This window comes from Periplaneta americana, chromosome 6 (assembly GCF_040183065.1).
Source record: "Periplaneta americana isolate PAMFEO1 chromosome 6, P.americana_PAMFEO1_priV1, whole genome shotgun sequence".
Lineage (NCBI taxonomy): Eukaryota > Metazoa > Arthropoda > Insecta > Blattodea > Blattidae > Periplaneta > Periplaneta americana.
In genome coordinates, this window is record NC_091122.1 from 59,229,102 (window position 1) to 59,245,557 (window position 16,456).

The 16,456-nt window shown below is 36.1% G+C and overlaps 1 protein-coding gene across 5 annotated transcripts in view; it reads right to left on the minus strand.

The window, feature by feature from the left end:
- Positions 1–16,456, minus strand: part of ck (myosin-VIIa ck) — a 324,722-nt gene that overhangs the window by 62,373 nt on the left and 245,893 nt on the right. For 4 of the 5 annotated variants that reach the window (XM_069828148.1, XM_069828147.1, XM_069828149.1 and 1 more), the window contains 10 exons: positions 14,533–14,777; positions 12,947–13,102; positions 12,483–12,673; positions 10,996–11,170; positions 8,223–8,339; positions 8,033–8,143; positions 3,044–3,253; positions 2,660–2,857; positions 456–634; positions 146–370 (listed from right to left, as the gene is read on the minus strand). In XM_069828148.1, the coding sequence (XP_069684249.1) occupies positions 146–370; positions 456–634; positions 2,660–2,857; positions 3,044–3,253; positions 8,033–8,143; positions 8,223–8,339; positions 10,996–11,170; positions 12,483–12,673; positions 12,947–13,102; positions 14,533–14,777 (1,807 nt within the window). The remainder of the gene's footprint in view (positions 1–145; positions 371–455; positions 635–2,659; positions 2,858–3,043; positions 3,254–8,032; positions 8,144–8,222; positions 8,340–10,995; positions 11,171–12,482; positions 12,674–12,946; positions 13,103–14,532; positions 14,778–16,456) is intronic. The other variant, XM_069828151.1, reaches the window with a different exon arrangement.

A 16,456-nucleotide genomic window follows, 5' to 3' on the forward strand; every position in this document is an offset into this window, starting at 1 on the left:
GTCTGCACAAGGGACTTTTTTAAGTAGTACGTAAGTAATTTTAATATTTTTCACTAAAGCTGTAAGTCTAGAAAGTTTTAATTTTAAGATATCTGTGAAAATGTCAACAGAAGGAACATACTCGTACATATACGAACAGAGTTACCTGAGTTCTGCACGCAGAATTCCATGCCCAATGATGAAGTGTAGTTTTTCGAGATTAGAGGTGGGTCGAGATTCAAGCCATGTTTGGTAGCTATCTGCGGTATATTCATCATCTTGCAGCCTCCGTCGCACGTCCTCGCCAAGCTTATTCTTGCGTTTGAGAGTTAGAGACACGAGCTTGTGTCTGATTGAACGAGGTTTCTGCTTCAAAAATGATTCCTGTATGACATAAGTATTTAAATAATATTTATTAATTTTTATTCTCCTTGCAGAATTCGATAATCGTGGATCATTTGACTATGACTATGCTTACTGGGTCCATTCCCATCATTTGTGCTTCTTGGAACTCTTTACTGCGAATGAAGTTCCTTCCAAGAGTTGCAGTCACTTTAGACATGACGGATGTGTTGTCTCTGTCCATCGTGTGATATCGAGGTTCTGGAAGATCTCCTGTAAACCTTAGTATGGTAATCCACAGCGCTTGTGCGGCCTGAAATACCAAAATTACATTTACAACCTCGAATTTCATCTTTACTTCAATATTAATCCAACCAGTATTATGTTTTAAGGAAGTATGCTAAGTGTAACCTATTACATATTAACAATTCTTCAAATGCAGATAAAATTGTAAAAAATAAATGCAATAGAATATGCAGTTCTTAACATTTAATATAATCGCATTGAAAAATGTTTGTCTTCCTTTCAAAGATGTCGAGTTTATCGATTGAACTATGTAAAAAAAGAGTCTAGATTATAATGGCAGAATTTTAGCATTTTCTTTGCTTTCTGTTAAATATCCTCTAGCATGGCTAAATAAATTGGGAAAACGACTCGCTTTTATCATACCAAAACTTAAATAAATACAGGGTGCGAATTAACGGGGGGGGGATCGGGAGGATTTCCCCCCCTGTTGAAAAGTTATCCCCCCCTCTCATAAATTCATATTAACATCCCTGCCAGGGATAACTTCTATCCTCCCTCACAAAATATAATTGTTTTAATAAGAGTATATGTACTTTATAAAATACAAAGTAAGCAAAGAAAATAATATTGATGTATTATCATCACCGCACAGTCTAGTATATACAGTCACGAAGCTTGAGTTTTGAGGGTACTAGAAACAATAGACTGTGCCAGTACTATTTCGCATTGTCTGTAATGAGGCGATAGTAGCGATCCTAGTGGTCAGCAACTATCTATGGATGGATATTTGCTACGTATTGAGCTTCGTGACTATATATACTAGACTGTGTTCACCGGCAAGCTGACAACAATCAATAACTTAGGAAATTACACATCTTATCTTAAGTCTGCTCATGGATATAATTATTATTATTATGATCAAGATGCAAGACAAGCAACTCAGTGCAACCAAGCATGAGCCGTATTGAGTGAGGATAATAATAATTTTATTTATGGTATTCTCTATCTAGGATTTTATCCCCCCTTCATTCGCATCCTGAGTAAATATATATTCATAGAGAAAAATTCTTATCCTAAGTTTTCAACCTTCGCAGTGGCGTATACTGGTTAAAGGGTTTGAGCTACCGCTGACCCTATTATTACACAAAATATATCTAACAATTACTTTAATTTTAATTACTATGGTAAAACTAATAATACAAAATTATTACATTATGTTATATTATAAACTTTTTCTTTTGTAATTTCCTTGGGCTACCGCCGGTAGCCCCGGTAGCCCGCAAAATACACCCCTGAACCTTCGTCATACACAGACTGCTAGTAAACGTTTCCCTTAGTGTATTTCTGCAGTGCTCGGGAAAAGTGACATAAGTCAGTTTCCACAAACCTTTTTTGATAATTTATTGACAACTTACGGAACATCTGCTCGCTTGGAAAAAAATACATAAGTATTTCTCCCATTACAATAATTCATACAGAAAAAAATCAAATCGACATAAACTAGTGTAAGTTGTCAATAAATTATGAAAAAAGGTTTGTGAAAACTGACTTATGTCACTTTTCCCAAGCACTGCAGATTTAGTTCTCCGAGTATAATTTTGATCGACTTAAAACCAAGACACGAGGGTTGAACAGATTGATTAGTACCTTTACATAATGTAGCATGTGTCTTTTTATTATTATTTTTTTTCTTTACTTGGTTATTTAACGACGCTGTATCAACTACGAGGTTATTTAGCGTCGATGGAACTGGTGATAGCGATATGATATTTCGCGAGATGAGGCCGAGGATTCGTTATAGATTACCTGACATTTGCCTTACGGTTGGGGAAAACCTCAGAAAAAACCCAACCAGGTAATCAGCCTAAGCAGGAATCGAACCTGTGCCCGAGCACAACTCCAGATCGGCAGGCAAGCACCTTAACTGACCGAGCTACGCCGGTGGCTTGTAACCTGTGTCATTAATATTTGCTTTCTCCCAATAAATCTTTCACAGCCTTGATGGGAGGAGTTCAGCTATTTACAAATCACATTACGAACACAAACGTAAAAGGAGAAATTATATGTTGTTCAGGAGGAATAGGAAACTTACCAATTGATCCCCTTGAGTATGCAGTGGTAGTAAAGGATGTTTGAGTGGTTTTCTGGAATACTGATGTGTGATATTTCCTTGGAAGTACGTGGCTGCAAACTTTTGGAACTTGAACTCTGACAAGTCCTCTTCATCTTCTGGTGCTGTCTGCATTGGACTGATAATCTCCTGTTGGTCAGGCTTCGGAGCAGGCAAGTCCTGAAGGCAGATCAATTCGTTTTTTCCTATATATAGGTTAATGACAAAACGCCACTTCAAAATATAACTATCAAAATCGTGAAATGATAACAATTAAAACCAATCAAAGCTAAATGAGTGAAGTGGAACAGAAAGATAGAAATTCTGAAGCAGAATGTCTTGTCTCAATGAACAAGTAGCTCATACCATGAATACAGATGTTTCCCTTGTAGGAGCCGGAGCCTCACTGCTTGAGTCAGGCAGGAAGTCGAACATCGCCTCCACCAACTTACTATCATCCACTGGTTCATCCTGCTTCTTGGCCGCATCGTTGATTAGATTCTTTTTAATTTCCATGCGACGACGTTCCTCAATCTCCAACTCTATTTCCTTGCGTTCCAACTCCATCATGCGTTCCTGCAATCAAACAAAGGCCATTACTTCATTTATACAATATATATGAATTTGCAATATAATGGACAGAATTATGTGTACTTGAGGAAAAAAAAACTCAATAATAAAACCAACACTACAATATGGGACAGAAAGTGTACTATTATGATGTACCGAAGTACATATGATATTTCTGTGCAGATATTCTGCATCATCATATGATGAAAGAGTAGTGGAACGGAGAAAAATTCTCTCCGGCACCGGGATTTGAACGCAGGTTTTCAGCTCTATATGCTGGCACTCTATCCACTAAGCCACACCGGCCGGATTCCCATCCCAATGTTGGATCGAATCCTCTCAGTTTAAGTTCCATCTCTTGGGTTCCCTCTAGTGGCCTACCCTCATGCACTGCGTCATAAATGTATGACAGTGGGACAATGTCCACACATGTGCAAAGGTGCACTCATTATGAGTGACTAAGTGGCTGGGATCCAACGGAATAAGCGCCGTCTTAAATCACTAAAGTGATTATTTTTCCCATATCATATATTATTATGATGTAACGAAGTACATATGATATTTCCGTGCAGATATTCTGCGTCATCATATGATGAAAGATGAGTGGAACGGAGAAAAATTCTCACTGGCACTGGGATTTGTACCCAGGTTTTCAGCTCTATGTGCTGACACTCTATCCACTAAACCACACCGAATTCCCATTCCGATGTCGAATCGAATCCTCTCAGTTTAAGTTCCACCTCTTGAGTTCCCTCTAGTGGCCTACCCTCATCCATTGCGTCATAGATGTATGTATACTGCTAACTGACAAATACAAAAGCAAGATAACAGCTATGGAAATAAAGTATCTCTGGAGAACGATAGGAAAAACTAGAAGGGATCGAATAAGAAACGAAAATGTAAGAGAAGAGGTAAAACTAAAGAAATCCATAATAGAGAATATAGAAGAAAAGCAACTAAAGTGGTTCGGACATGTGTATAGAAAGACAGAGGAAAAGAAAGTTAAACAGGTAATGGAGATGCGAGTGGAAGGAAGGATAGGAAGAGGTAGACCAAGATTTAAGTGGGAAAATACTATAGAGAAAATAGCAAAACAACGTGGAAAGTCGATGGCTGAAATAAAGAAAATGTGTAAAGACAGAGAGATTTGGAAGAGATGGACAGAGAGAGGTGAACCCGACACCTAACAGCATCAAGGATTGGAAGAAGAAGAAGAAGAAAAAGAAGGAGGAGGAGGAGGAGGAAGAAAAAATGTAAAAAAAAAAAAAAAAAAAGAAAGAAAGAAAGAAAGAAAAATTTGTCTAAATCAATGTTTCGGAAACTATGATCTGCAGACCACTATTGGTTCTCAACATGCAGCCTGATGAGTATCAACTATTATTCAGCTAAAGCCTTAATTTATTTTAATAACACACAGCAATTCTAAAGAGTGATTTCTTAACTTAACAAATAAATAACTAAAAATAATTTATAAAAGGGTTTAATGACTGATATACAGAGTGGAAGGTGCTCAATGGCAGTGATGTCGCAGAATAAATTTTTAAGATAAAAGAAACAGAATATTCCTTTGCCATTTTGTGTTATTTCTTTTTATTTTGTGGGAAATCGACTTTGTAGAAAAAAAATTGCAACTTCGCAGCAAACTGAGTAGCAATTGCACCTCTTTCCCGCAGCAGTGAGGGAGGAAAATGTAACCAAACTCTGCCTGTTGTATGTTCCACTCTGCAAAGCACTCTTCAATGACCTACATTCTATGGAACTCAGACCTTAGAGTGAAGTATGTATCTACATTACGGTAACAGCGTTGTCACAAATCCATTACTTAGTGATTTAGTAATAATTTTTATATACATTTCTAATGTAGCTTAGAAATTGACCAAAGGCCATTCTCAATAATTTAGAACTTGAGTAAAATACTCTTTAACCATAAACGATAGAAACATTACGTGAAATATTCGTTGGAACTGACAACACTTTTCCATTAATACCATGCTAAGGATTCGTCCCTTAAAGGATTGTTCACTGAACTCCTTCCAACCTGTATACTATATTATACTAGAATGATAAATAATTTGCGATGGCCTGCAGAATGATAGTTCCTTCCAAAAGTTTATGAAACTCTAGCCCAGTACGTTGTTTCATGGGGAGTATGTTCTTTAAATGATATTAGCATTAAAATAAATGAGACATTTCCATGATAACATGTTGAGATGGGATACTATAATAAATTTTATTATTTATATTTTATTTCCTGATTTTAAAAGAATAAATAATTACCGATATTTTAGTAATCGTTTTATAAATGTTCTTAATACAGTGCATCCACAAACACACTCCGCAGTGAGGAGCCGGCGATGTATATGCTAAAGGCTGCAGTTATGTTGGTAGTTGGGATTCACCGCTAGCGGCTGCAGTTATGTTGGGAGGTGGGATTCATCCATTCGAAGGTCAACACTGAACACGTGTGAATGATTTTGCAGCCAACTTAAAATTTCCCGTTAGGAGATCGAGCGTCTCTCTTTGGTGCAGAGTGAGTTTGCAGACACATTGTAGTAACTCGTAGTGAAATGTTATTCGTCTTTAATTCTATCTGGTTTGGGAAGATGTACTGTGGAAGGGGAATAAATAATAATATGGAAAAATTTAAGAAGAAAATGACTACAATCAACTTCAAATAAAATCAATCTTTGCTATTTTTTTCTTATAACTTAAAAGAATGTAGCATTACTTTTATACTTCTAGTATTTTATTTGCACATATCCTGGATGTTCCTCACTAATAAGTACTGAACGCAAATTCTTCATAGATGTGACTTATCACATTGGGAATTGTAAAGAGGGACTGCTCAGAGTAACTTATAAGCTCTACTTAAAAGCACTTGTTCACATTTCATATTCATTTTAATGCTTCAGAGACATAAGTCAAGCCAAAACTACTAATTCTGTAACAAGGATGTTTTTATTTATTTATTTTTTTACTTGGTTATTTAATGACACTGTGTCAACTATTCAGTTATTTAGCATCGATGGGATTGGTGATGGCGAGATGGTATTAGGCGAGATGAGGCCGAGGATTCGCCACAGATTACCTGACATTCGCCTTACGGTTGGGGAAAACCTCTGAAAAAACCCAACCAGGTAATCAGCCAAGTGGGAATCGAATCCACGCCCGAGCACAACTCTGAACTGGCAGGCAAGCACCTGAGCCAACTGAGCTACGCTGGTGGCTAACAACAAGGATGTTGAAAACACATACAGTAAAATCCCTCATAATCGGCACCCAAATAACCGGCAATACCAAAACACTGAAATCTGCCATCAGTTTTGCCACATTAGGAAGTTTGCACGAACTTTAATTTTCAGTGTATTATTTGTGCTGTGTGATGTGTTTTAATAAAGAAAATCCACACAGTTTTTATGTTTATTTAATTATCTCGGGCCGTCAGTGTTACCACATTAGGAAGTTCGCACGAACTTAAGTTTTCAGTGAATATTCGAACCTAAAATTAGTGTGTTACTTGTGTTGTGTGATGCGTTTTAATAAAGAAAATGCACACAGTTTTTATGTTTATTTAGTTATGTTCAGGCCGTCAGTGTTGCCACATTAGAAGTTCGTACGAACTTTAATTTTCAGTAAATATTCGAACCTAAAATTAGTGTATTATTTGTGTTGTGTAATGTGTTTTAATAAGGAAAATCCACACAGTTTTTATGTTTATTCAGTTACGAGCAAGTGATAGAGAAATAAGCTTCACATGGCAACAGTTTCAACATTTGGCACCGTGAAATACGAACTTTTTTTTTGTATATATCGGTATTTATTCAATTATCCGGCAAAATCTCGTATCCAGAACTAGCTGGTCCCTTTGGTGCCAGATAAGAGGGATTCTACTGTACATTCTTGACGAAATGCAAGTAAACATAAAACTGCTTGGCTTCTATTAAATTACAATGAAGTAATGGAGTCTAAAAGTAATGAAATTGCTTAAATTAAATATCAATTTACAGAAATATTTTATTTAAGTAACAGAATATCGACCCTATTGTAAGTACTACTCCAATGTGAAACATTTCATAACGCACTGACTCCAATCTCTCGAAATTTTGAAAGTTAAGTTGTAAGTACAGCTTTATTCAGGGATTTTGGCTCTTGCAAAAAGTAAGTAGACAGACTAAGAGCGAATTATTCATCACCAGAATTCATCACTACTGGCGGGCTGGGCCTCACATTCATAACAATTAACACTTCCTTCTTATCATGCCGTGGTACACTCCGTCTTAAAACACAATATTCTTCCACACATCCCGTTACTAACTACTACGTCTATTGACTAAACAATGTCATGATGACATATTTTCTAGACATGAGTGTCCCTCAGCTACGAGAATAGATATTATTTTCATTCTTTTTCTTCCCTCTTCCTCTCCTATGCACATTTGTGATTAAATTTCTTTCTTATGACGCAACACACAGCTCGCTCACTAGCTGAACAAGCGAGGACAAGGACCAATAACGTTGAATCGAGCTGTAATTTATGTGTGTGGATGATAAAAAGAAATCCTACAACTTCAATAAAAGGCAATATCGATCAACTTTCGGAAGTCGCAAATGTTACATCTGCTGGAAAAGAATGAAGAATTTAACACACAAAGAGTAATAAACTATCCTGATTCAAGAAAGTATTTTAAATAAATACTTTTAACAAACAGCAATTCCACCTCATTGTCTCTGAACAGATTTCATTAATCGACAATTATTAAATATTTTTACAGTTAAACAACTTACCCTATAGTTCTGCTCAGCAATTTCTTTGGCTCTTTTGTTTCCTGCTTCTTTCAGTTCTCTTTCTTCCTTCTTCTTTAGTCTGAGGGCTTCTAAATGATGTCTGTAGTCATACTGGAAGAGAAAATTATATTTAATTTCTAACCTTTATTAGATTTATAATTTGTGGCAGAAAATTACATTAAATAATTACCTTCAACTTCTTGTATCTTCTTTGTGCTATCATACGACGAGCATGGGCTTGAATCTTTATGATAGCCCACATCTTCTGTCTGTACATTCTGCGTACAAGATAGCCACGAGCTCGAGCCTATTAAATATTAAAAGAAGAAATTATGAATATTGAGCACATTAACAATAAAATAATGTTCTTAAGTCGAGAATATACATTTGGAAAACTAAATGTAACAAAAAATTCAGATCCGACCATTTTAAACAGTATATAAAGAACTGGACCTTCTCTTGTGTTAGAAAAGCAGCTGTGAGTTTAGTTTGGTAAATACCTTTATTTTATAGTCGTTCTATGTGGGTAAATGCTCATCATACTTTACATATTGGTTCATTAGGTCAAACTAGGTCGAGAGCAATGGATTTTCATTAACATTAACATTTCGTTCAACATTTGCTCATACGGAGAAAGGATAGACGTAAAAATAGAAGCAGAGTCTGGATCCATCGACTGAATTTGGAAAGATAGAATCGAGGACTATTTCATACTTTGTTTGATGATTTACATCAGGACGATAAAAAGATCTGTTTCCCCTTCCCCCTTCCCATATTTTCGCAAGTTTAAGAAATCATTTCAAGAGCTTCTAGCATGAATTACCAATGAAATTCGAAAAAAAGACACCATGGTACAATAGGTTGTATATTGTTGTGGCAGTGTAAGGAATTGGTGGACCAACAGTCATCCATTAGCAGCGCCACAGACGTGCCACAAAAATAGTGGCGTGGCTGTGGCCCATCTGAAACCCACATTTAAATTCTATGTATCATGATGGGAAGCGCCACTTTTAGTAGCCACCACCAGGAGCGAAGCCAACCACTCAGAGCGTCTGCAGCGTCATTATTCTATGGCTGTGTCTGAAGGCCCTCATTTAAATCCATTATTCACAAGTGGCAGCACTTCTAAAAGTGGCTTTGTCTGAAGCAGCTCTAAAGATAAAGGTAACATTATCTATGAAACTGCCTCTGTAAATAAATGTTTGTTCATTGATTCTAATTCATGTTAGCGCTTTGTTTAAAAACTTAAAATTGACACGTTAAAAGTGTTAAAATTTAAAATAGGTTAAGTACCTTAGACAGACGGCTCGTTTTTATGCCAGTGCTGCATCATCTTCAGTGTCCTACGAACAACTGTTTTTCCTATTGATCTTGAATTCTGCCACTTGCATTCGTCAGTTGTAGGGGTGGGGATGTGTTGCTCTTATGGTGGGGGTGGTTGTTTGTGTGTTAAGTATTATGATATCGAGTAATATGTGGGTATTGAACTGTAATTGTGTATTAAGTATATGTTGTGGGTGTGTTATTGTATGTTTGAATATTTCGTATTGTTCTAACATGTTCAACTGTGGACTTTTTGGTATGATGTGTAAAATTCCCATATCTGTTTCTATATTATAGTAGTCGTGATTATTGTTGATAATATGTTCTGCGTAATTTAATGTGATGTAGGGTTAATTGTTAAATACAGTGAAACCTGTCTAAAGCGGCCATCTGAAGTTACCTTGTAAAATGGCCGTTTTATCAGGTGGCCGCTTGATTAAGGTTGCGGTTTTTTATTAATCAGCATGAAAGTACTGAATTTCATTGACTTTTTAGTACTGTGCGCGTACAACAATCGTGCATATTAATGTCAGCCTCTTCCATTCTTGTAACTAGCTTTTTCAAAACTCATTTTTTCGCCCTCGCACACTTGAACCATTTGTAAACGAAATCATTCACATTACTAAACACAGATTCTCTCTTCTTTTTTGGCCACCATGCATATTTTCCTCCCATTGTTTTAATATTTCATCTTAATTATACCGTGTATTTGTGTCCTTCCACATTTGAATATTTCTGCAATTTTTCTCGCAGATGTTCCCTTCTCACTTTCTTCAATCATTTTTCGTCTCACCTCTAAACTTAATACCACTCTAGATTTATTGTTAGACTCAAACTAACGTCACAGTTCCTCTGAATCAACTGAATGAAAAGAAGAAAAATTCGTAAAAGGTGGTCCAAATAGAAAAGGATGGAAAGAGGAGAAAAAAAAAATTCGAATGGTTAACTACTGACCTAAAACATACTGTGACATTTTCGATAGAAAACGTCCACGTTTCAATCCTTTAAAAACGAATAAGAATTTATAGCTGTGCAGGATCGGAGTGGAAAGTGACAAAAGAGTCATAAAACTAACCAACTAACCCCAAGATATGGAGGGTGTACTGATGTACACTTAGCTATTGTACTCGTGATATTGCTCTCTGTCCTCTAACCATCGAAAAAATAGGTCAGACAGTATCCGTGAAAAAAATTTTTGTTGGACAGTGACTGTTATAGTCAGGTTCCAATCCAAAGAGACCCCGGCCGCTGGCCGCTAAATAAAGAGACAATTTGTATTGATCTTATGGCAAATCCAATTGGTTCCAGAGAAAATTGGCCTTTTGGCCAGGTGGCCATTTAAATGAAGTGACCGCAAAGACAGGTTTTACTGTATTTAATTTACCAGACTTGGGAAACTTACTTATTGAACACACTTCATATAACATAGGCCTATAATATACAATAGTTACACATAATTCTCCTTCCCTTTGTATTGCAAGATATGTGGTTATAAAGTAGTTTTATTTATTTTGTTCTGGTCTCTTTAACTGCATTAGATCTTTGAAAGTAGCTTGCACAAAGTAGATTCTGAAGTAATATTCAAAACATCGAAACCTACTTTGTCCTGAAATATAATATTGGATGTAGCCAAAACAAACCTGTAGCCCAACAATGTGTCCTCTTAAATGTCTGAAACGATGAGAGAGAACTCTTGAGCGAATGAGAGCTTGCAATCTCATATAGCCAACTCGCATTCTTTGATATCTCTGACGTTGTGCATAACCCTGCCAGTACTTCTGAATAATCATGGCTGCTGCTCTCATCCTCAAAAACCTGTTAACAAGAGTAGATAAATTTCAACAATAAAATATTTCTGCGTACTAGAAATATAGCACTAAACTAACAAAACTAATTGGAACCAGGTGGAATAAACATTTCAAATTTTTAAGTATGAAACTATTTTGACAGTAAATAAACATAAACAAACAGTGTCACAGTTTCTCATTTTAAATGTATATAGTACAAATTATACAATCATTTTATTAAAACTTCAGTAGAATTAATTACTGTGTTAGTAGGAGGAATGTCATATGAATTCATGTCAATACACAGTTGTAGTAATGCACAAATATGATAACACTAACGCAAAACTTGCTCCTCATTATAAGAGTACTGATACTAGTTAATGGATTTAGTTCAGGAAGGACTTCATATGTAATACATAGCAACTATACACAATGTCATCATTTCTAGCTGATGCTAAATAAATTTTATAAGTTATACAGGGTAACTAAATAATTTTCATGGTTAAAAACAAATGTGTGAATATAAAGTTTTAACATGCAATTGGACTATAAGAAAGTCTCCATAGATTTATACTGTGACAGCGACGTGAGAATCGAACTCACGACCAGCGTCCCGCATGAAAGCAGATCGCACAGGCTCCATGGAACATTGAGTGACGTCGCGCGGTGGAGAGAAGAGAGAGGGTGTATTACGTCACGCGACGAGTTTGCGCGCGCATCTGGTGCTGGTAGAGAGGAGAGGGCCCTGGATTTCTCTGGAATGCCATCTCTAGAGACGGGTGGAAACTTCGAGGTTACGTCGCTATGGTTATAAATTACGGTCGCGAAGGAACGACGGCAGTTTTTCAGAGTTTTCAGTTATTCAGTCAGTGAGAAAGCCAGAGCAAGCAAGCCAGCCGGAGTTCGACTCGAGTGTGCGTCCGCATCTGCGTCAGCATCCGAAGGCCTGAGTTCGAGTGCAGTGGACCGCAGTTGGAGGCACCTGAGTTCGAGTGCAGTGGACCGCAGTTGGAGGGACCCGAGTTCGAGTACAGTGAACTGTCTCTGAAGGTCTGTGGTTCGAGATACTGTGAACTCGAGTGACTGAGATAGAAGAACTGTGAACTGAGAACTGGTAGTTCTGATTTGTAAATAGTGCTTTGTAAATATTAGTTAAGATTAACAGTTCATTGTTGTGCGTAATAGTCCAAGTAAATTGTCATTGTCGTCGGAGTGCTATAACGAATACTGTGTTGAGTGAAGATCCAATTGTTGACGAGAGCGTTTAAGGTGAATTGTAGAAAGGAATTATTGTTGTGACGAATAAATTACATTGTTGTTACTAATAAAATTTACAATACCTTCTTCTGTATACCCAGCCACGAATTGACCGCTGAAGAATGAGGATTTTCCGTGTAAGAACACGGTCCCTTTCCTGCTCCAGAAACAAATCATGCGCATCTTTCAGGAACACTTTTGTATGACCCAGCTGGTAATCAGATCTCCCAAGAACGGCCTGACAGATCTTCGCTGTAGCAGCTCGGCAATCAGTCTACACATGAAATATAAAATATCTGATATATTAAAAACTTTCATTCTTCTTAAATCGATTGATATTACAATTCGGTTCCAAAATTTTTAGTTTTTGCTACACTGTTAATAATTTATGAAACCACTCACTCACCCACCCACTCACTCACTCACCCACCCTCATTCTCACTCCCTTTCTCACTTACTATGAAAAGAGACAAAAATTAAGATACAAATGAGAAGTTAGCCTGTTACACTAGTTTAAGTTATGAAAGTAGAATGAATAACAACTCACCTTATGTGATGGTGGAATGCCAGAAATGAGGAATCGGTATCTCTCCACGAATTCCATAAAACTATGACGAATAGGATATCCTGCACGTCTAATTCGGATTGTTTCCATCATGCCAGAATAGCGTAACTGTCTACAGCATAATCCTCTGTCGAACATCTATGAAGAGCGAAACAAGATGATACATAGCATACACAGAATCTCTGTAGCGAATTTCCCAAAGATGTACTTGAACATCAATAATAATTTATATTGACAGTAAGCTGAATTGGGTTAATCATACTAATGAAATTTCTAAAAAGTTAAGTAAGATCATTTTTATGTTACGAAAACTCAAACATTGTAGGCTACCACAATTAAAACTGTACGAAGTGCATATTATGCTTTTTTTCACAGTATTATAAATTATGGGATTATGTTATGGGGAAATAGTAGTGGTGCTAAAGATATTTTTATTCTACAAAAAAAGGGCTATTCGCATTATTTTTGGGAGTCTTGTAAACCCCTATTTAAACAATTATCCACATTAACCCTTCCTAGTTTATATACTGTATATCTGAATGTGTAAAATATGTACATTTGAATAATTTGATGTACCAAAGAACTGAAAATATACATAATTACAACACAAAAACTAGAGTTAACTTGAAAATTCCTGCTTGCAGATTAATTAAAACACTTGATAGTTTTGTTTTTTTTAGGTGTTAAATTTTATAACAAATTACCAAAACACTTAAAAGAAGCTATTAATTTTAATAATTCTCTTAGGACTTTTCTAATTGAAAATAGTTTTTATAGCATAGATGAGTGACTTAATACTTAATGATTAATGATTGTTTGTCTGATGTAATTCAATAATGACGAAGCCTATTATAATAGGTATTGTTTAATGGCCAATAAAGATTATGATTATGATTATATAATGTTCAACTTCATTGTATAAGTTCGGAATATGTATGATAAGAACTTTCTTGTGTTAAATATTATTAACGTACCTTGTTAACGTGCTTCGACCTATTTTCGGTCATCTTCGGAACTGGTCGTTGTTGGTCTTGGCGCCTCGTTTCCTGTGTGGGTGCGTTCGTAGTGTAGAGTCAAAGAGTGTACACTACGAACGCACCCACACAGGAAACAAGAGGTGCCAAGACCAACAACGACCATTCTGAAGGTGACCAAAAATAGGTCGAAACATGTTAACAAGGTACGTTAATAATATTTAACACAAGAAAGTTCTTATCATATATATTCCGAAGTGATACAGTGTTAAAAGTTGTGTAATCAAGATGTATATTCATTGTATAAATACATGATTTTTTTTAAACAGAGAAAACCATGCCGAATACCTTGATGAAATATTAAAATTGCTTAGAAAGAAGTTATCTTACATAGATCCTACCTTAAATCGACAAAGACTAACCTACATCTGCTGGAAAACATGTTCACAACAAAAGAGCAAATTTTTGTGTTATACGGAAATTTTCACATCAACCTGTTTTCACTAGCAGAACTAACAAAATTTAAATTAAAATATATATTTTTACAATATCAAAGTACGGAACACAAATACCTGTAGAAAACAATATACCAACCATTGGTTTTTTGAACTCGTTTGGTTTTATGCATCGAATAAAGAAAGGCTGACAACTGCTCAAGGTCTTCATCAGGGAGTCCAAAGATTTCTTGAACTGTGTGGACAGTGTTGGAGCTCGTTTTCTTGTTTCTGAGCCCATTCCAATGTCTTCAGCAAATAAAAGCTGCAGGAACTTGTTAGTTGAGATGTGGATTAGTTGCAGAAGATCAGCACTGAAAGTGTCCCTGTTCTTTTCAAGAAAGCCTACAAAGAGAAAAGACAAAATATTGGGTGACAATTCAAAAGTCTGTTATTAGTGGAGAAAATAGAATGAGGGGAAAGTTATTGCAAATAATATAATATATAGTTTTCAATCCAATGTGTTTTAATTTTCAATGTACAATACATTGTTGAGCCTGTAGCCCCTACACTGGGTACGAGCCTCAATGAGAATGGAAAATGTCCTGTTACCACATGCTTCGTCCTTAAAGGTGACATTTATGTTACTGCAATTACCATATTGTATTTGATAAATTACGAATAAAATTGATGACAATTATGCAGTATTGCTTACTTATTTACTTGCTTACAAATGGCTTTTAAGGAACCAGCAGGGTGATTGCCACCCTCACATAAGCCCGCCATCGGTCCCTATCCTGTGCAAGATTAATCCGCCCTACCATCATACTCAACCTCCCTCAAATCCATTTTAATATTATCCTCCCATCTACGTCTCGGCCTTCCTAAAGGTCTTTTCCCCTCCGGTCTCCCAACTAACACTCTATATGCATTTCTAGATTTGCCCATATGTGCTACATGTCCTGCCCATCTCAAACATCTGGATTTAATGTTACTAATTATGTCAGGTGAAGAATACAATGCGTGCAGTTCTGCGCTGTGTAACTTCCTCCATTCTCCTGTAACTTCATCCCTCTTAGCCTCAAATATTTTTCTCAGACCTTATTCTCAAACACCCTTAATCTCTGTTCCTCTCTCAAAGTGAGAGTTCAAGTTTCACAACCATATACAACAACTGCTAATGTAACTGTTTTAAAAGTTCTAACTTTCAGATTTTTTGATAGCAGACTTGATGACAAAAACTTCTCAACCGAATAATAACAGGCATTTCCCGTATTTATTCTGTGTTTAATTTCCTCCCGAGTGTCATTTATATTTGTTACTATTGCTCCAAGATATTTGAATTTTTCCACCTCTTCGAAAGATAAATCTCCAATTTTTATATTTCCATTTTGTACAATATTCTGGTCACGAAACATAATCATATACTTTGTCTTTTCGGGATTTACTTCCAAACCTATCGCTTTACTTGCTGGAAGTAAAATTTTCGTGTTTTCCTTAATCCTTTGTGGATTTTCTCCTAACATATTCACGTCATCCACATAGACAAGAAGCCGATGTAACCCGTTCAATTCCAAACCCTGTCTGTTATCCTGAACTTTCCTAATGGCATATTCTAGAGCGAAGTTAAAAAGTAAAGGTGATAGTACATCTCTCTGTTTTAGCCTGCAGTGAACTGAAAAAGCATCAGATGGAAACTGGCCTGTACGGACTATGCTGTAAGTTTCACTGAGACACATTTTAATTAATCGAACTAGTTTCTTGGGAATACCAAATTCAGTAAGAATATTATATAAAACTTCTCTCTTAACCGAGTCAATACAAGTAAAGGAAAACTGTCAGACAACAAATGAAATTCCTCTAAATTTCTATGCTATCAATGTAAAAAAAAATATTTACCACTACAGGAAATTAAAAGAAAAAAACAACTAACCCTACAATATCAACAATAGGCTACAATTTAAAACTTTTCTCCACAAAAATATCTAAAATCCGCTAGATCTACCAGAAAAAAAACACTAAATTGGCAGCAATGAATTAATTACACCTCTCGGCATTTTTGGTTTTCACTGAGGTTCGTAACG